We start from the raw sequence: 20,884 nt of genomic DNA, 5'->3' as shown, positions 1-20,884 counted from the left end.
ATAACCATGTGTGTGTGACTTATTTCCAATAACACTCATTTCATCTGTCTAATTATCAGAGTTAGAAAAAGATTGTAGTCTTCTGTTCTCTCAGACCTTACACACACACACACACACACACACACACACACACACACACACACACACACACACACACACACACACACACACACACACACACACACACACACACGCACACACACTTGTGCACCATGTCCCTCTGTCTCCGCTCCCTTTGAGAGGGTGAGTCAGGCTTCTGAAGCTCTGAATCCACCTACACTGACCCACTCCCCTTAAAGCTCCACTCCACAGAGCAGCATCTCAAATCCCTCCACCGTCTTACTCTCCCACTCCCCAATCATCATTTCTTCCGCAGTGGTCACTGGCCGTGTCTACAGCTGTTCCACCATTAAACTGAGCTGTAGAGGATTTTGACCCTTTATGCGCTCTGTCTGCTGTATTAAGTTTCCAGTGATGTCTGTTAACAGACTTTCAGAGCAACATCTCCTGCACTGACAAACTGTAGACTTGTGCGTTTAATTTCAGAGTAGTATTATTGACACTTGGAGTTGAATGCACCAAAGAAAAGTGAAAAGCACATATTTACTACAACTTCTTGGGTAGAGCGGAGTAAAGGGCTCACTAACAGGTTTGAACCCCTTGCTGAACATACAGTATTTGCATATGAAGTTGGAATGAAGCTCCATTATGCAGCTCTAATGACAGCTGTATTACAGTATTGTACAATAGATCTGGGTCACCCAGCACGACAGAAGCCCCATGTACTACTCTACAATTGTCACCTCACATTCTATAACTGTACATTTTTTCTCTAGGACCAAATCTCTGAAAGTTCCATGTCACTCCACAGCTTTCACTAAGCTTTATTGGCATGACATTCACAAGTGGTGCCAAAGCACATTTACTACATTAAAAGACAATAAAAAAAACCTTTACATCACAAATCATTGAATATAAATGATGTCATCATATATTTACTTTTAACTTTGAAAGTTCCGCATCACTTAACATTGTGGACCAGTAGTAATGTAATCTATCTTTAAATTACAAAATGCTGTAACAAATGTAAGAGTCAAGGTCACGTTCAAGTCAATATCAGCTAAGCAATAATCCCACTCACTCAAATAACATGTGTTCTAAAGTAAAATAAGCTAATTGCAACAAATGCAGCTGCAGAACTTCCGTCCCCTGTGGCTCTGTTTTGATGATGTCATTTCCTGTGGCCTGTAGCTCACGCAGAAGGAGTCTCTGGTGACTTTACTGGACAACCGCACGTGGGCCAAACAGGGCATTGCTGAGGAGTTTGACTACATTGGACACTCCCAAGCCTGGAAACACCCGCAGGTCAACGTCTTCGTCACCCTTGTCCTCTTCATCGTCATGAAGGTAGGTGAAACAATCAGTCAGAAAAGATGGTGAAGTTTTACTTTATATTTGAGGCTATTTCATGTCAGTTAATAATACAAAGGTATACAAAAATTGTGTAACTACATAGAAACATACATAGACCAGTGCTACATAAGTGTTGGCCCTTTTTATTCAGGCTCATTTGAATGTATTGGAGCCAATCCCACGGTGGTATCTGTGGTCATCTAATAATCAGAAGATCAGTGGTTCCGGCTACATCCATACTACTGTGTTTTCAAACTAAAACAAACTCAGTCCACACAAGCATTTTGGCTCTGTATCAGTTTTAATCCCCATTCATATTAACATGCCTGAAAATGAATATCATGTGACCACTTGCGTACACTGGGCATGTGTGTGCCGGTATAAACAGGAAATGATGTGCGTTCCACTAGACAGGAAATGTCGCAGGTCACTCAAATAGTAGTTTGCCTCCTACACATGTAAACAGTTGTAACATTGTAAAATGCAGATTTTAACTGCACAAAAGCTGACAGCAAAGCTGTAACTGCTTATATTCATGTCGCGTTCTACACTTGTAGCCGAGGCTAATGGTAGTAGTTTTCTTCCAAAGAAGGTCATGTGACAGGATCGATGAATCAGCGCAGGCTACGTCATGACTGAAAAGTCCCATCAGCAAGCAGTTAGTGGCTACAATATCATTTCAGTTTCATAATACACTTCTTTTAAGAAGTTATCTCTCTTATCTCTCCTTTTTGTTCTTTAATTGCAAACAGGTTTCTTGCTGTCTTTGCTTAAAATTTCAAATATGACGAGTAACCTTTGTGCATCCACTGTGGCTAAATCATAAAAGTCTGTGTTACAGAGTGATGTTTGTTAGGGAAAACAAACATCACTCTGTAACACCGCTCTCCTTCATTCTACAAGAATCTCCTCACTTAAACTTTTAAATATGTTGTTATTTTAACCTTATGGGTCTACCTCGTTAAGAATTAAGTGTAAAAGTAAGTGGTCCACAGCTGTTATGTTGACAACCAAACCTAATTAGAGTCGATGGGGGGGATTTGAAAGGATTCTGGTTCAATAAATTGCTGCTCTGCATATGGATCACAGACCATTTATTTTTACTTCAAAGTTGAGGTTGCATAGGGAAAGTAAATGTACTTGCATTAAAGTATCAGGAACTCTGAGACTGTCTGTTGTCCCTGAATCCAACATTATTAACATAATAACGTTATATTATTTAGAACATTTTGTGCAAACCATTTAGGGGAAAAGCAGCCGTCGACAAGCTTCGTAGTTGTTGATGGAGTTGAGCTGAGGCAAGGAGACAATGTGCAGAGTCATAGAAACTACATTGAGGGGTTAAAGGAGTACAGTCAAGCTTAAAGTGCAGCACAGAAGATCTATTCAAAATTCAGTAAGGATAACAACTGGTTGTTATCTCATCATGTTTATTTGTAAGGGAAAAAGCAAAAATGTTAGAAATCACCTTAGAAACAATGTCTTTACCTGAGGACCTCTGCTTGTTGAGAATGGGATAAGTACTGTATACCTGAGGTCGGTTCGACAGAAAAAAGCACCCATGTAAACAATTTGGATCCCAGCTGATTTAATTTTTGCCGAGGTAAGATGGGAATGAGAGGAAGGTGGATGTGCAGTGAGGAGGCATCAGGAGCTGGCTCAACTCCTCTGGGTCTCTGTGAGGACGGAAACTCAGCCACTTTGCTTTAGGTACTGGAATCAAGCCACCGCACTCTTGGCCTCAGAGAAAGAAAAAAAAAAAAAGCTGAATAGTTTTGATATTCATTTTTCTCTTGTGGAGGAGAGTGCTGCTTGTGTTGTGATTAGAATGACTTTTTATGTAACCTTTTATTTATTTGGCCGCCTCTGTTCAGCTGAAATGAAATATCCTCTCCAAATACAAAAACAAAGGTTGTAAATCTACCTCCCTTTCTGTGAGTGTGTGAGTGTGTGTGTGTGTGTGTGTGTGCGTGCGCGTGTGTGAGCGCGTGTGTGAGCGAGTGTGTGAGAGCATGTGTGAGAGCGAGCGAGCACTGGACTTCAAGGAGCAAGGAAAGTGCAAACAGCAAAGAATCTGCAGAATTGCAAATGGATGGATATAGCATAATTGGATATAGAAATATTCTAGAAAGATGTGGGGTTATGTGATTATCTGCTTGTGTATGTCTATGAGGTAATGAAGTTATGTTGAAGTACAGGTATTAAACTAAGGCTGTGTCTGAAATCTCTTCTTTATACCATATATAGTGGACTTATTGTATCCCACAATGCATAGTTAAAAGTAGTGTACAATCGATGGTCACTAACTGAGCAATATATACCAGCATGTATCGAGCTGAATGAAAGACAAATGGCCGACAGATGAAAGGAGAAAGAGAACAGTATGATGAGAAAACATGTATGAATAAAAAGAATAAAAGCCTCAGGTGTGATGCTATAGAAGCAGCAACAAACAGAAAAGCCTTGATAGAAAATATTTATCTGCAACAGCTTTCTGTTCTTTTCCATTTATTCTCAAGTGAAAATACTCTCAGTATAATATGTCCAATATTGATATGTTAATTGTACAACAACAAAGACATACCTACTGTATACTCCTCTACATGGAACTAACTGTACAGTGAGAACGTGAGTGATATCAGGCACAACCTAAATCTCTTACTGTCTCTGACATTGAAATGAGTTCATTTACAGCAAAACTAAACTGAAATCAACTGCAGTTATACAGAAATGTTTGTTGATTAGGAAAGGATTGTAAACGCATTAGCAATCATAATATCAACTGAAAAGTTTCTGAAAGATTGATGAAGTAGTTCACTACACATTATGTAACAACAAATGACACAGATCCATCCACAGGTTCAGAAGGTTGAGCTGAAGTACTGAGAAGCAACCAGCGAGGGTTAAAGTGTGGTTAAAAAAATACTGAAACAAGCTTCCACCACTTCCCACCACCACACTCCCAGTTAAAAAGTTATGTAAGCACAGAAACGGAGAGTGTGACAGTGTGTACTGTCGGAATGACATCAACTGATTTCACTGTCTTTGACATCGTTTCTGAGCAGCTCAGCAGAGAACGTCTTGTCATTAACCTCGAAAAATTAAAAAAATGACTTAATAAATTCAGCACCACAGAATGATGAAATTATGAGAACATGCTGACCTTTTGTGTTTGTGTGTGTGCGTGTGTGTTCCTTATGTCCTTTAGAGAAGTGATCTAATGGCTCTCAGCGTCATCCCTCTGTGCTCCGTGTGTGCGTCTGCATGCATGTATAGAGTTACAAAAGACAGATAGATTACATAAAGGTTTATGTGACATACAGGTGAGACACATTCAGGACAAACACACGCATATACACACAAATTTCTAACTTTAATCACCCACCTGCACAAGTCTCATCAAGCTGCTCTCCACAGCTATGTGCATGCGCTGACTCGAGTCCTCTCTTTCTCTCTCACGTACACACACATAGCCCAGAATCTCATATATAACACACACACACACACACGCACACAGCATTCAAAGTCAGGCTGTAATGGCTCTTGTCTAATTACAGCCTTTGGTTTTGCTGGATTCAGCCTGGTGATTTTCAAAGGGACGATTGCGCTCTCTCCCTTTCCTTCTTGGTAATGAATGGTTCTTTCATCCGACGTGACAGCCATCTTGTCTTGTCGCTCCTTTTCATGCCGGAATTTGACGAAGGCTCTCGTTCCAGCTGTAAAACCTTTTGAAAGTAAAGGTGCGTTGAGCGCTGAGCTGCTGACGACAGGTCAGCAAATACAGCTGCTATAAAAACTTTAATTACATGAGTTTTTGTAAACAGAAGAACTATGCGCACAACAACTGCTGAAATGTGTTTCTTTGTAAAGTTCACTGCACCGGTGCTGAAATTGTATGTGTATTTGTAGCTTTTTATTGCACACTTGAAATCCCACACAGGAAGTAATTTACCATGTGCTGTAGTTAAATGCTATTTTTAGTGGTGTGCAATTAGGCACATCAACAGCTTTTAGTGAGGAATGTGTTTATTAATACAGGTGCGTACGTGCGTGTGTGTAGGAGTGACAGAGCTGGCTGTAGTGTAATTGGAGTGGGAATAGAAAAGGGGCCCCTGAGGGTCCCTTGAGGCCCCCAGGCGATAGACTGCCCTCTGACTGTGATACACACACAGAGGGCTCCCAGATGACTGACAAAATGAAATAGAGTATAAATGTCCTGGATCCTGCGTCATAACTCGACCTGAGTATCCTTCACTTCTCCCTTCTATACCTGACTTCATCCTCTAGTGTTTTTGTGGTTTTCTCTATTTAGTTTCTTTATTTTTACACCACTTTTAGCAAATTTCTAAAACCAAAATGTTAAAATATGATCAGCAACAATTAATCAGGATGAATCATAATAGGTTGAGATAGTTGTGTTACATTTAACTGATAGAAGTCAGTAAAGCCACAGGAGCTGGAACCCTCTAACCCGCCAACACAGAAAAATATAAATCCAGCTTTGGAAGTAGCAGCTTCTTCCTTTGTCATTCTGACAGTCAGTATTAACATCTGACATCAGTATCTTAATATTCTGGAGGGATAGTTTTCTTAACAAGAGAGTTGGGGGAGCGATTAATAAATTTGGAGGCAGCATGATTAATAGAATTGTCTTCCTTCAAATCACTTCCTAATTGAGCTTCATATTGGCCATCGTCTCTATTTACTACGATGTTTTTTTTGTATCAGAGTTGATACATATTGTGTAAGTACTTGACGTCTAGATCTAGTTATTAGACCAAGCACGGGCACTAAATTTTAATTTGTTTGCACATAAAGTAAATTACAGCCACGTTTTATTAACAAAAAAATGCAATATTGTTGCTGTTAAATTAGACCATAATATGCCAGATGTAACTTTGAATACTCGCAGGGTGAATCTTTAGTCTGAATCAGTTTTGAACCAAACAGAACCAGGTCTCAAGTCATGCCTAAAATCTACTAAAGATGTTTTCGCTCAGCACATGAATTTCCTATCATGTCTTCTGATTAAATCTCGGTCACATGACTTGCCTGATTTAAATTTTTTCTTCTAGAATAGTTCAGCCCCGAAGCAGCTCTATAACTTACACTGTAAGTCTCATTAAAGCATCTGTCAAATTTAATGTGGGTTATAAAGACAATTTTAATTATATTTTAATGCAGGATTTTTCCATGTTGATTTTCTTTCTTTTTTATTAAATGTGTTGGTTTGGAAACCAACAACCCAATCAGGCATTGACATGTTTCTGCTTCTTCTGACGGTTTATCAAATTGTCCTTTCAGCTGGCAGTCACAGATCCTAATATATTTTGATGCTCGTGCACTACCTCAGTGAAATCTACTCTTAGTAGATTATATTAGATTATATTAGATGAAAAATTAATGATTCCTCCAGGGCAAAGTGAGTCATTGCTGCCGCGAAGAATTGAATAGAGCAAGAGCTAGGAGGATATAAATAGTAGTAGAGCAAATAAAGGCCATGGAAATCTGTCCGGAAATGCTAATGTGTCTCGTCCAAAAAAAGGACAAAGATCACAATCACAATCGTACTTTGTCAGTTTTGAATGGTGCTCTGTAGAATCAAGCTTTAAGGCCTTGTAGAGAATAGCAGGGGTTTCAGCAGGATCAGGTTATATACACTTATTAAATTATATCACATCATGCTGATTCTGTCAGGTAGATGAACTGAGACTGATGCAATACTTTTTTCCAGTTACACTAATGGTCAAGCAGTTTTCTCTCTGGGCTCAAAATGCTGTAGTTGGTTATATACTGTGGTTTATTGTATATGGACCATTGTATTATCATGATGCTAAACTGTGTGTGGTTTTTCTATGTATATGATGGTTGTAGAGTATACAGAGTCAGCATGACGATAATACATTTCCCATTCAGCCAACACAAACACACAAATATAAGGTCAACCAATGCCATTAATTTCTCCATCTTTTTGCATATAATTCCTTATAGGCTCACACATTTACTAGCTTTAACAAACAGTGTAAAATTAGAAAGATCTATTAAAATATGAAATATGTGTTTTCACTGCTCCTACTACTTACAAACTGTAAAATCTGAATACAATGGAAAGGCTGCATTCCTTTTTTCAAATGAAGAAATGTAGCCATAGTCACTTTGCAGATTTTATAAAGGAAATACTTCTCAAACATGATGCTTAATGGACTAAACTACATAGCAGTGTAAGTATTGAATTTCAGAATGAACAGATACATGTATACATGCTTCTTACATTTAAATGTGTAGGAAAAGAATGTACTTTATGTACTGTAATGACTACAGTATATACTATAATAATACAATAGCCTGAAAGTGGGAAGTCAGTGTGAGCATTTACTTTTAATACTGTAAGGACATTTTGCAGTTAACATTTCCAGAGAAGTAGTAAAAGATCAGATTTTAAATTTATACATAAAAGTGCATTGTGTTATTGAGTCTTTCTTGAAGACTTGAAGCAGCATTAGTACACGTTTGTGTCTTTAGTCTATCTCCTTAGCAACCCTGAGCCATCTGTAACTTCACAGACAGTGATTGCATCAGTGTGGTTGCCAGGGACCTGTGTCATAAGGACAGAGTAGAAACAACAGCAGCCGCCATCCTGTCACACTCAGCTGTGTTCAAGTGTTTATGAGTGTGACTGTGTTATTATGGGTAAACAAGCAGCTGGTTCAGAGTACACTGTCATCTGCATATATCAGAGCCCATAATACAGATATCAGTTTTTAATACAGCCAAAATTACAAATTATTTATTCTTATTTACATATTTTCCTGTGCTGCAATGAGTCGCTTATAAATAATTACCAGTGTATTATCACACCGTGGTCTGACAAAATACATTTAAATACATGTTGAAGATGAAACCTGCACTGTCTAATTGGTTATAGTGACATTAAAAATTAGCCCTGACAGTAGAGGCAACAGAAACACTTTAACATGTTCCAGTTTCTGACAAGCACCTCATACATGTATATGGAGTTTTCGGATTCATTCACTTTGGAGACCTCATCCTTATGTGTAGAGTTGTCCTGTAGGGTTTGTACATCTCTATAAATAATATATATATATATATATAAAATGTTTTGTTTAACACATTTATATGGCCAATATGTCCATTGCTTTATATCTATAGAGGCTAACTGTGGTTATAGGGTCAAGTATTTAATGTTATGTCTAGTCTATGATTGGTTTAAAGAAAATAAAAATGAAATCAAAGGGAGTTTATTCTCTCTCACTGATGGGTCTGGCCCCCTCCCATTCAGATAAACCTCAATCAGTCATATAACTGGTCTGGCCAATCACTACCTCTTATCTAAACTGGGGCAGGTTTGAGCCAGTGACTAACAGTGGAACGCAAATGGGAGTGCGGTTGAAGCCTTTTCGTTAAAAACTATGATGGCTGTTGCTTAGTAGAGAGGTCTGTCACCTTGGAGACTGTATCAAACAAACTGGATAATTTCCATAAAGAAGAACAAACTGCTCTTGAAGTTTTATACATTTTTCTGTCACTCTGTGTTACTTCACACGTTTCATTGCTCTGATTGGGTATAGGCTAAAATATCTATACCTTATGTTGATATCTTCTATGCTTTGTAATTGATATTTTTTTTCCTTTTCAGCTTGTACAATAGTAAATGTGGACTGTGGTGAATAGCAGAAAACAATCATATACATTAACACTAATCAATATTTTAATTATAATGAAATACATTACTAAGTTGTTTTTAATTCATCTTCCCTAAGTCTGACAATGTTATGACAGTAAATCTGTATACTTTATAATCATGTTAAAAATGATATATTACACCCATTTGAACAAGTTCCTTATCGTTGTAGTGTTTCCTTTACCAGATAAACAAACAATACATTTTTGTCCACGCATTTTTATAACTTGCTTAGACCATCATTACACACGCTCATGATTTATTATCGTGTGGGAAGCTATAGGTCAACAGCTGGTTTCAGTAACTGGGGAGTTAATGAAGTAACGGTACATTTAGGAATGGATTTTTGTCCATTTGTTCACTGTGTTTTTGATGTGATGTCCCACAGATACACCGGGGAAGACACACACACACACACACACACACACACACACACACACACACACACACACACACACACACACACACACACACACACACACACACACAGAGAGACACTCAGAGTTCACAGCCTCTGTAATAAAGTTAAGCCTATATTATGAGTTTCCGGATCCTTTAAACCTTTTCTAGGTCTTACTGATGTTGCACTGTCTAGGAGACAGACGGAATAAGAGCAGAAGGGAAAGACAATTCAAGAGAAGTCTAAGGAATTATTCCAGCTGCTGTCTCATTTTATCTCAAGGCTTTTTGTGTGAGTGTATTCAACTGGTTGTGTGTCTGTTACTCCCTGGCACCCGGCTGCGTTCAGCTCTGATTCTCTTCACTGAGTCTGTGTGTGTGAATGTGTGTGTGTGTGTGAATGTGTGTGTGTGTGTATGAGCGTGTGAACACCTACGCCTGAGTGTGTGCGTCTATGCGCAGTGCGGAGTGTGAAAACGGCGGCAGTGTAAGGTTACAGAAGGAGATCCATTACTTCACCATGGCAGCCGGGCTTAATTACAGCTAACTATAGACCGAGCAGAGGGAGGGGGAGGAGAATAAGAGAAAGGGAGGGATGGAAGGATGGAGAGAGATGAAGCAATGAGTGTAATTAAAAAGTCTATTTGAAACCATGGGATTATTACATCGATGAGGTTTGCGTAATGGCTTGTACAATACTCTAATATGTACCTCTTATTTAATGCTTGCGAACAGCAATCATCACCAAGTTTCTACTTGTTGTCCCTTTGCCTAACAAACACGGTGCTCCATGTGCAAGGGTTTGTGTAGCCCGAACTTTGAAGGTAAAATAGATCTGGTAAAATCACCTAAAATGATCTTTGTATTGTTGATTGAAGAAAAACTAGAAAAATCTTAATGAGTCTACACTGATGATTAGGCTAAATTCATCCAGTCAGACTGACACTGTGTTAAAATGAGTTGATAACTTGTTGTTTTGGCACTAGCCAATCAGTGTTGATCTATCTGTCCTTCATCTGTTGTAACGATTGCTTGGAGCAGTTAGCCTGACATGTTTCACTGTGATCAAATCTATACACTGATGAAGAGTTATGGCAGTAAATTGACTTTCAACAACTTAAACAGCCGCATTCACCTCATCACCATCTCTGTCATTCAGCTCGGTAGCCACCTACAGACTTGCTGTCAGTTGTTTTCCAGTCAGACAACACTAAACCTATTTGACGTGTGGGATGAAATTTAGTGGTCTGGATTCATGCAGGACACCTTCAGTTCAAAACCCAAAGATAATCAGTTCACAATTACACAAGAAATTAAAAAGCAGCCTGTCATCATAGGTTAGAAGCTGGAGCCAAAGAATATTTGCAATTTTTAAACTTAAATATGTAATCGACTTTTAGAATAGTCAACGATTCATTTTTTTTGTTGCCCACTCAGTGCAGTACTTCTTTCAACTTGCATGTGCATATAATAGTTCACAAATTAGCATAATTTCTTTTTTTTCTGTTATTCAGCTCCAACCCTGTTGCTTTAATTTCATTATTTCAACTTGCGCAGCGTAAACCTGCCTGTTTGCCTGTAATAATATGTTCTCATGTCCTGTGTTAATGCTCCAGAGCTACTTCAGAATTATTCATTGTCATTAGTGAGTCCTCCTCAACAAAACAAGCATTTTGCTTTGATAAACTCCCAAATGGGAATTGATTTTATGAATATTTTTGCCTTGACGGAGATCAAGTGTCTGTGTCAGTCCATGTGGCGAAACGAAATAATTAAATGATCAAAGTAACCTGCGCTCCACAGACTGAAGGCACACTGTCCCGCCCCCACTGACTACCGAGCGCTTGTCACTTTCCTGGGCCATTAAGAACAAATGCCTAAACCGATGAGTTTAACTTTTCACAAGATGTGCATTCTACATACAGACAGATAGCTTTCCCTGTGTTGTCGCTATTTATGATACACAAAGTCAAATTGCAGCAAAAATTATATGTGCTGAACTCTCTGCTAAAATTTAAGTACAAGCGCACACACGCGCGCAGGCGAGACGTTAATGCCCACACATTGTCAGTGGTGACATTTCCCTTTTTGTTTGTTTTCCTTAATTAGCAGTCTCTTCCGCTTGTCTGGCACAGTGGCCAATCGGCAGAGCCCGCTCATTACCCAAGGTTCATTTCAGGGTCTTAGTCAAATGAAGAGTGAAAGTGACAGCTCAATCTAACCTCAGCAATAAGCCTTGCATGGCCGCCTCCTCACTGCTGTGCAGGACTCAACTTGGCTATCATCTAGGGGCACACAGGATGGTACTTTGAAGCTAATTGAAATGCCACCCGTACCTTCTTTTTTATGTCCTCTCTTTCTTTATCTTCCTCATTTTCTTTCCTAGTTCTGGATGTCTGCGCTCGCCACCACCATCCCTGTGCCCTGTGGAGCCTTCATGCCAGTGTTTGTCATTGGTAAGACGCAATTGGCCTGTGTGTGTCTGTGTTCGTGTGTGTGTGTGCGTTGAAAAACCTTATATCCAATAATTAAACAGTTGCTCCTGCCAGCTCATCTAAATATGAAAGCAATAGTTTTGAAATAGACTCTGACTTCATTGCTGAGAGTTAAAAGAGAAAATCAATACTGCTCCCATGTGTGTATGATAATGAAGCTACAGCCAGGAACAGTTAGCGTAGCTTTTCACAAACACTGGACACAGGGGGAAATGGCTAGATAATAATTTCCTACTGCCTTCTCTTGGGCTGAGGAAATGCCACAGTTTGTCACGTTTAGTTAATCTGAAAAAACCACTGTAGCGTAAAACCACATTTTTATACATAGACTGTATATATAGATAGACAACATGACTGCTACCCAAAAGTGAAGCCAAAAGGTCTTGATCGCCACCTGGTGCCTGGCTGCAGTGTAGGTCATACATTTCTCCTCCTTCGTGTTAGTGGATGGGACGTGGATTTTTCGCAGAGCTGGTTTCTGTGCTTTAAGGTACTTGTTATGACACTGATGTTCCTTCAAGTTTAAATTGTTCCAGTAACTTTTAATTAGTTATTTAAAAGTTATAAGTGTGCAAGATGGCAGTGTTTGTATCCGCATTATTTTGGGTCATATTGGTTAGCCATCACCATTTACAGTCCATGCTTTATTTAGCTAGGTTTGCTGGCTATAGTTAGCTTAGCAATGTGAGACTGATATCAATCTTCTCATCTAACCCTTCAAAAAGTGAGTAAGTGTATTTCACAAATGTTTATCACATTACAGCTCTGCCATTTTCCCCCTTACTATTGGTCATTTCCTCCGATCACACTTCCTGAACTGAGCAGATCTATATCTTTGTAAATGTTTCTGTGTGAAGAACACGCACTTTTTTTTATCTGAAGAAAAAACACAATCAACATTTTAAAGCAGTAACATCTTAAAGTAGTATTATTAATTCTGATCTTCTCTCTGTGTGTGCGTGTGTGTTTCAGGGGCAGCTTTTGGTCGTCTGGTTGGAGAAAGTATGGCAGCCTGGTTCCCAGATGGCATTCACACAGATGGCACCATCTACCCCATAGTGCCAGGAGGCTACGCTGTTGTGGGTCAGTTAAAGACACAAATGTTGCTTTGTTCTTCATCTATCAGATTCCATGCTTGAATCTTTTCCCTTTTTTTACGTTTAAAAGGAAGACGTTTTTAGTATTTGCTTTCAACTGTTTTGTCAGACTTTCATTATAAACATTTAGGCTTTTGCACATTTTTGTGGAAATTCTCCTTCAGAAGCATTTCAGCTGTTTTTTTTATTTTTTATTATTGAGTCTGTTCAAGATGAAAACTTCACACATTTCTTTTTACTTCCCATTGAGTTTCTGTGAGGAATCAGTGGTTCCTACTCAGAACGTTAATCAGGATAAATGTATCCTACAGTCCAGTGCCTCGATTTACAGCTTCAAGTTTAAGATTCTAAATAGATCCAGATTAAAGATGACATAAAATATGATCAGACTCAAACACTCAAGATGGAATCAAATTACATTTACAAGATCACCAGATTAGATTTAACTAAAGAATCCCTGAAAACAGCTCAGACACCAGCTGACAAAACAACTTTGACAAGCAGTAGTGCTGCTGTCTAGTGCTAATTCCCTGCTAGAAAGTTTGGAAGTTGAAAATGCAACTTTTTGTATAAGTCATTACTTCTGTTCAGAAATAGAAGAAGTTACTTTTATGGGCTTCTCTTCATGGAGTAAGAGCTCTTCTTTTGAATTGACTTATTTAAATTCAATCAAAAGACATAGATCGCCTGATAAATACAGGATGGAATGATAGTCAAACATAAAGAACAATATATGTAACACAGAGGATGATGAATTGTAATGTCTGAAGGTTGTGGCCTTACTGAGACTGGACACTTTTTTAGACTAGCCCATATCTTATCTTTTGAGCAAGAGACCCAGTGACCCATCTCTGGACTGCATGCTGGTTTCGTGCGTCATTAATTTCCCATGCTAATCAATCAATCACTATCTATTTTTTTAACTTTTCTTACTATTAAGCCAAAGTCAACAAAGGTGCACTCTTTCTGGCTGGTGGTGGCTGTCAGTTTTTCTAGTGCATATGTAGTCAGGTAGTGCAAATGTAGTGTGAATAGAAGTGAGTCCACGTCCGTGTCCACAGTGTGCATCTACCTCAGGGCATACAACACAAACTAATAGTGACACTGCAAGCAGATTGTGAAAAAACGACTTGACAGAGTCCGAGCAATAGGGAAACAGGCAATTTGTGTTTTCCTTACCTCAACACAAACACGAGTTTAACAAAGGTAAAAATGTGAGGGATAAGATGGTTGTGCCAAAACAAAATGAACTAACAAAGCCTGACTACTAACATTGAAAATCAAATGGAACAAACACAAGACCTGGCTCACTTATCTAAAGATATATATTTTTAAGGTAAGTTATGAGTGTTTCCTATGTAGTGTAAAAATGAAAAGGGCACCCAAAACTTACCTACAGTCCTACCTCCCACCCCATTCCATTTTTTACACTTTCCTAACAAGTTCATTTAGCACTAACAGCTCAGGGAGACTACAAGAGTGATAGAGGGAGAGAAAGCCTCCCTTCAGGTGTGCTCCTTTTCCTCAGGGCCCTGGATGGTGAGGGGCCAACTCAGTCAGAGGAAACAGATAAACAAGCCTGACTGCACTGCTCAGGTGGATCAGCCTCTTAACACCTGGAGAAAAAGCAGGAGGGAGAGATATAAAGAAAAGCAGGAGGGGAGAATAAGCAAGCAAGTGCCACCTGTCTGCCATGCAACAACATGCAACTGGAGCTCTTCACATAAATACTCACATATACAATTTATCTTATTAAAATGTATCAATAAAGCAGATCCTATAAAGGTCTGGTTTTGTCTAACAGTTATAAGTAGCTAGTGTTATTGTACTTCTTCCTCATGATCATGAAAAAATAGAGACTTTAGAGCATTATGTTCAGAAAACCCCTTAATTTATTCAATTTCTTGCCAACACCAGCTGTCCCTTCATAACCACATCATTTCCATCCTTCCTGAAGTTGCGTGTCTAATGAGATGCAGTGTTGTGATTTGCCTCCTCTGTGCTACTTGTTGACGGTCATGCTGATTATGCCACTGTTGCTGGACGCCTGTTTTTCTGGGCTGCTGCTGCTGCTGTTGTTGTTGTTGTGATGGTGCACCGTAGCCCATGACTCAGTCCTTTTAAAGGCCTGACACTCTGATGAGCCTCTTTCATCTCGCAGCACAGCTCGTTTTAAGGACTAAATGTTAGGACGGGCAGAGGAAGCAGCAGCATTTATCAGAGGAGGGAAGGCAGACGCACACGGGCTTAATTAAGTTACGAGAAAGAACAATGAAACCTGCCTTTGTCGACTCGCTCACCGACCATCTGCTTCTCTCCGCTCTCTTTTCACTTCATTTTAATGCTGCCATTCTTTACTCTTTTTTCATCTCATTCATTGAATTGGACTCATCCATTTTCTCCTCTGAGCAGTGAAGGCTCACTTCGCCCCATGCCGCTCTGGCTGCTTTTATATTGCTCTTTATTGGGGGGGTAAGAATGGGAAATATTAAGGTTCCCTTTTGTATTGAATTAGCTGAATAAGTCAGTTTTTGCCATCTAATTATACTAGAGAAGTTTGTGTGGAGGAGAATGTGAATTTGGTTTGTTGGTCTGGGAGTGTATAAAGCAGAGAGGCTGATATCTTAGAATGAGTAAATCGATTTTCAAATTGTTTTGTGGATTTAATCTGTGATGGTTACACAATATGGTGTATATGATATGGACCAGCATTGCTCCAGTATTGAACATAGTTCTACAAATATTGATTTCCTATACTCTTTTATGTTGGTACCAGTGTAACTGAATAGTATTACCACCTGTAGGAATGATGATGATAACAGTGCAAACCATGATGAGGATAATTACCTCCGCCAAGTAGGTTAGGTTTTCATCCCTCTCCTCTAGTATATTTGTTCTTAAGCAAATATTACCACCAAATTTGGTGGAAGGATGCGGGATGGGATGAGGAAAGAACCAGGACATACATTTTGGTGCAGATTTTTCTCTAACATTGGCCATTTCTGACATCTTTGACTGTTTTCCCAGGGAATAATAGGGTTGTGGAATTTGGTGCAGCTTGAAATATATTTCTGGTCTAGTAATGGTACATAAACCTATGTATGGTGTTTATTAGCCTGCCAGTTATTATTTTACTGTATGTGGTACATATCTAGGCAACAAGTTAGTAAGTCACATATTCACCAGGAAACATTGTTTAGCCATACATTCTGTGCTATGGGGTAGTAAAAATATAATTCATTGCACTAGAAATGGTTTTAATTTTGAACTGTCTGTGATCTTAATGGATGATGCCCTTGGAGCCTCCTCAAAGGCCTCTTTACATGGCCCCAGGTCCCACATCGAAAACCACTGATCTGAACAATTGCTTTTCTGCTGTCCCTCTCTGTTGTTTCTCTCACAAACACTGTCACTCTTCCCCTCCACCCAAAGGTGCGGCAGCCTTGTCAGGAGCAGTCACCCACACGGTATCCACAGCGGTCATCGTGTTCGAGCTGACTGGCCAGATCTCCCATATCCTGCCGGTGATGATAGCGGTGATCTTGGCCAACGCCGTGGCCCAATCCCTGCAGCCTTCCCTCTATGACTCCATCATCAGGATCAAGAAGCTGCCTTACCTTCCAGAGCTGGGCTGGGGACACCACGAGTACGTACTGTACATCATGCTTTAGAAACACAAGCACACCGTTGTTATCGTTCAATTCCATTTTATCTGTATCGCACTAAATCCCAACATACATTATCTTGTTATTGTTATTATTATTACCGTATAGTATTTAATCATTTCAATAACTTAATTACATGAAGTATACAGCAAATAAAATCACTGTCAGTATTAATATTACAAAGTTTGACTATTAAACATGATGCAACTAATGTAGGATGTGCAGATAACACAAAACCATGCCATTAACAAGTAAAAAAACAATTGTATGACATGAGAAAAAAATTGGTTTTAACCTATGGAAAATGTTCAAGGAACATGACATTATTTTAACTACCATATGACATCCCTTGAGGGTATATGTTTATTGATTAAATAAGAAGGTCAATGCACGACCATAAACATAAGCTTTCTCCAATAGGCTGAATATACTCTACTGGCAAAGGGCACAGTTTTACAGTAAATCACAGCAACACTATAACTACACCCAACCTCTAAATGCACAAATGTCAGTAGATGCCATAAAACTGGTGAAATGCAGCTTCATGCACTGAGAGCTGATTCCTTTCATTGAAATGACTCACCTGCAGCGCTCCTCTGTTCATTTCAAGAGACTTTGTATAGTTGTGTGAGTCATTGAAAGTGACATTTTGAGGAAATGCACTTATTCCTGTATTTTGTGCACACCAAACACCAAAAATACCGAATACTGACCGGTCAACTGAACATGGTGCTGCTGTGCTGCGTCTTCCGGTCACAGTCCAAAGACACATGCAGTGATTGGAGCCCATAGGTGTAAATGTGAGCATCAACCGAGCAGGAATGTGGTTCTTTGTATGTTGGCCTTATGATCCACTCACCACCTGCACTTGGGTGTACCCCACCTCTAGCCCAATGTCAGCTGTGATTGGCGCCAGCCCCCCGCGACCCTCAAATGATGGAGTGAAGTGGTGTAGATAATGGATGAGCTTAAGTTGGAATCACACATTTTAACCCATAGTTTGTGTTAAAATGAAAAGTCAGGTTATTATTATGCATCCTCTGACCACTATGAAGAAGCAGACTGTTGCACCAACATTTCAGTCCTTAGCTTAGCTTGGTTAAAATATGTACAATGCATAATACTATAAGTATGTATACTCAGTTTACCAGTCCTTATAGCATATGTACTACAAAGGCATTGTTGTAGGCTCACGGTTCTTTCACTGTGTTTAGTTTAATTAGTCTCATAATGGCTTAGATCTGGTGTATGCGTTTCCAGTCTTAATCTAATGTTTTAACAGCTGAAGCATAGTGCAAAGTGAGTCTTAATGGTTTTAGATATTGCTTTTAATTGAGGTGTTAAACCTCCAAGTAGCACACACTCTTAACTTCAGGGTACATGAGGAGAGTGGAATTTGCTTTACAAAAGGACAAACATTGGTGGAGGTGCCTGGCTCAATGGTCCATTGTTACATGGCATTTAAATGCCATCACCCATTAATAATTTATAGCAACTACAATATAGTGAATGGGATTACCAGCTGCTCAGTGTCCTCCGAGCTCTCTGAGACCACACAGAAGCACTTTTTGTTTAATTGTTTGGAAGCAATTATTGTTATGGATGTTGGCTAAATCATTATCTGGAGATAATAGTTCCTATGCATCATTTACAAATTGGGAGTAATGATGAAAATTTGTATTTCTTCCTCCATCTGTTCATAATCTTCTGTGGCCGGTCCCTGAAGTGTTTGGTCTCTGTCGGCTACTTGAGTCGTTCACTTTCTGCATCAGCACCTCAGTTGACCCACGTTATTCAACCCTCCTTTATCCAGACTTCTCTCACTGTGTGTCTGTGGCTTTCCTCTCTTCTGTCAGTCCTTATTATCTGCTGTGTGTGTGTGTGTGTGTGTGTGTGTGTGTGTGTGTGTGTGTGTGTGTGTGTGTGTGTGTGTGTGTGTGTGTGTGTGTGTGTGTGTGTGTGTGTGTGTGTGTGTGTGTAAAACGCGTTAATATATTTTTGAACGCTGAACAGATCAAATCAGTTTAGAAATGAGCATGAACGCAGCGTTCACTCCCACGAGAGATTTATCATCATCGTATAGGCCATCACTTGAAGCGAGCGAGCGAAAATGTGTGTTTTGAGCAGTGTCTATAATAAGCTGTTATATAGTTTATGTTCTCTTTGCTGATTATTTAATGTAGCAAACACACTATATATACAGGACCTGCCCAGATAAGTTCTCAGGGGAAAATTCATGTTCATGTTTTTATTATTTAAATTTAATATTTTAGGCAATTGGTTGTGACAAAGTAACACAGTTGCCAATTTTTTTTTTGACAACTACAAAAGCAGTGACAAAGATGACTGTATATTTTAAACCAGGGTTTTGTAAAGTGGGCTCATAGGACCCCTTAGGGTCCTTAAGGGGTTGCAGGGCATCCTGGCTGAAAAGGGGAATAATTTAGTTTCATCATAATTTCATCCATAACTGACACACAGAGAGAATGTATGACTATTTCGGTCCTGAATTTCATACACTTCCTGTAATAACACATCGAAAACCAAAAATCTTGTAAAGTGGGGGTCCATTGTCTTGTTTGCGTCAGTTAAGTGCAAAAGTTATAGAACCACTGATTTAAACAAATCCTTAGGTTGGCTTGTCTTATGGTTAAAGAGGAAATAAAGGGTGTAAACTATTCTAATTGTTAATGATGATACAAAACGTAGGAACAGAGAACAGTCGGCTGTTATATTCCACATGATTTCATTAGTGTGTTGAGACACACTTAAGTTCACTAAAGCTGAAATCGTCAACAACTTTTGGATGTGGTTTGTATCACACACATTAGGAGAAACTTTAAAAATAGTCTTGTCTCTAATCTCAAACACGCACTCACTACAAGATTTGAAGATAATGGCACATCACACCCTAAAGGATATTGTTAAGATTATCGCGCCAGAGGGAACAATCTGGGAGCAATTGCCACCTCTCGTGCTCTCATGGGGAAGCAGATGGAGATTGTGGTGCAACAACTAACTCTAATATTAGAAATACTTTGCAGAGAGGAAAAAACAAAAGCAGAAGGCAAAACAAATCATGATGAGGAAATGGTTTGGGAGATGTGGTCAACTGGGGTTATCTTTTCGTTAGCTGTGTTTTTGGAGACAAAACAGGGACATGGAGCATTTCACCCATAGCCAACTCTAGAGCTAGCATGTATTCAGAGATAATTGTATTAACAGATTCGCTCTGAGCTGAGCTGTGAATGTTGGGTCAAGTTGAGTAAAATGGACCAGTGCAGGTGTCTTTTTGTGGCTCCGAGGGAGTAGCACAAGATCGGATATATTACTTAAAGTGAAGAGGCTGCAGTCAGTGTGAGTTGAGGCTGAAGACAAAATCTGGATGTGCGAAGGTTTAGGGGTATTGCAGCTTCAGGCTACATGAGTCAGTGTTATCCTCACAAAAACCTGGTCACTGAGACAAGACATCAGAGTAAAATCCTAAATCAAGTTCATTAACTAACAGTTTTTTCCCACACATAAGATAAGCATAGACATTTGAAAACAGTGGCTGTTGTGGGCTGTACTTAATGCAGCCGCAGATGTCCTGTGTAGTGATGGATTAGTAAGGACAATTTAGGTGTGCTTACTTTTATTTTAGCTCCAAAGAACGTAGTTTACTGTTTGTCTACAACAAAGCTCAATTCTCTGATAGATGCAATGGTCCACAAACAAAACTGAAACCAAAGATATAATAAACAAGAATTATCCTTTGACTTTCCTGTAATTCCCTGCAGGTCTGTTAATCTTCGTAAAATATTAATAATCGAAGGTTCGACAAATTCAAGTGAATGATATTGGACAAGTAATTAGGAAAACAGGAGAGATCTTCCATATGTGTGAGTGTGCATGTCTGTGTGTGCGGGTGTGTTGGCAGTCATTACAATATAAGATGGTCATCAATCATCTACACACAATGAAATCATTTATACTGGATGATAAACACAGTTTCCGAATCTAAGAAGTTGCCGAGCCATGAATATGATTGAGAAACAGTCATAAAGTGTGTGTGTGTGTGTGTGTGTGTGTGTGTGTGTGTGTGTGTGTGTGTGTGTGTGTGTGTGTGTGTGT

General features: G+C 39.2%; 1 protein-coding gene across 6 annotated transcripts in view; it reads left to right on the top strand.

Annotated features, from left to right (window-relative positions):
* LOC117772721 (chloride channel protein 2-like) overlaps positions 1–20,884 on the top strand; it is a 151,905-nt gene that overhangs the window by 97,766 nt on the left and 33,255 nt on the right. For all 6 annotated transcript variants that reach the window (XM_034604079.1, XM_034604080.1, XM_034604085.1 and 3 more), the window contains 4 exons: positions 1,252–1,407; positions 11,901–11,970; positions 12,982–13,092; positions 16,539–16,752. In XM_034604079.1, coding sequence (XP_034459970.1) covers positions 1,252–1,407; positions 11,901–11,970; positions 12,982–13,092; positions 16,539–16,752 — 551 coding nt within the window. The remainder of the gene's footprint in view (positions 1–1,251; positions 1,408–11,900; positions 11,971–12,981; positions 13,093–16,538; positions 16,753–20,884) is intronic.

This window comes from Hippoglossus hippoglossus, chromosome 13 (assembly GCF_009819705.1).
Source record: "Hippoglossus hippoglossus isolate fHipHip1 chromosome 13, fHipHip1.pri, whole genome shotgun sequence".
In the NCBI taxonomy this organism is placed as follows: domain Eukaryota; kingdom Metazoa; phylum Chordata; class Actinopteri; order Pleuronectiformes; family Pleuronectidae; genus Hippoglossus; species Hippoglossus hippoglossus.
This window is presented reverse-complemented; position numbering and strand designations above follow the sequence as displayed.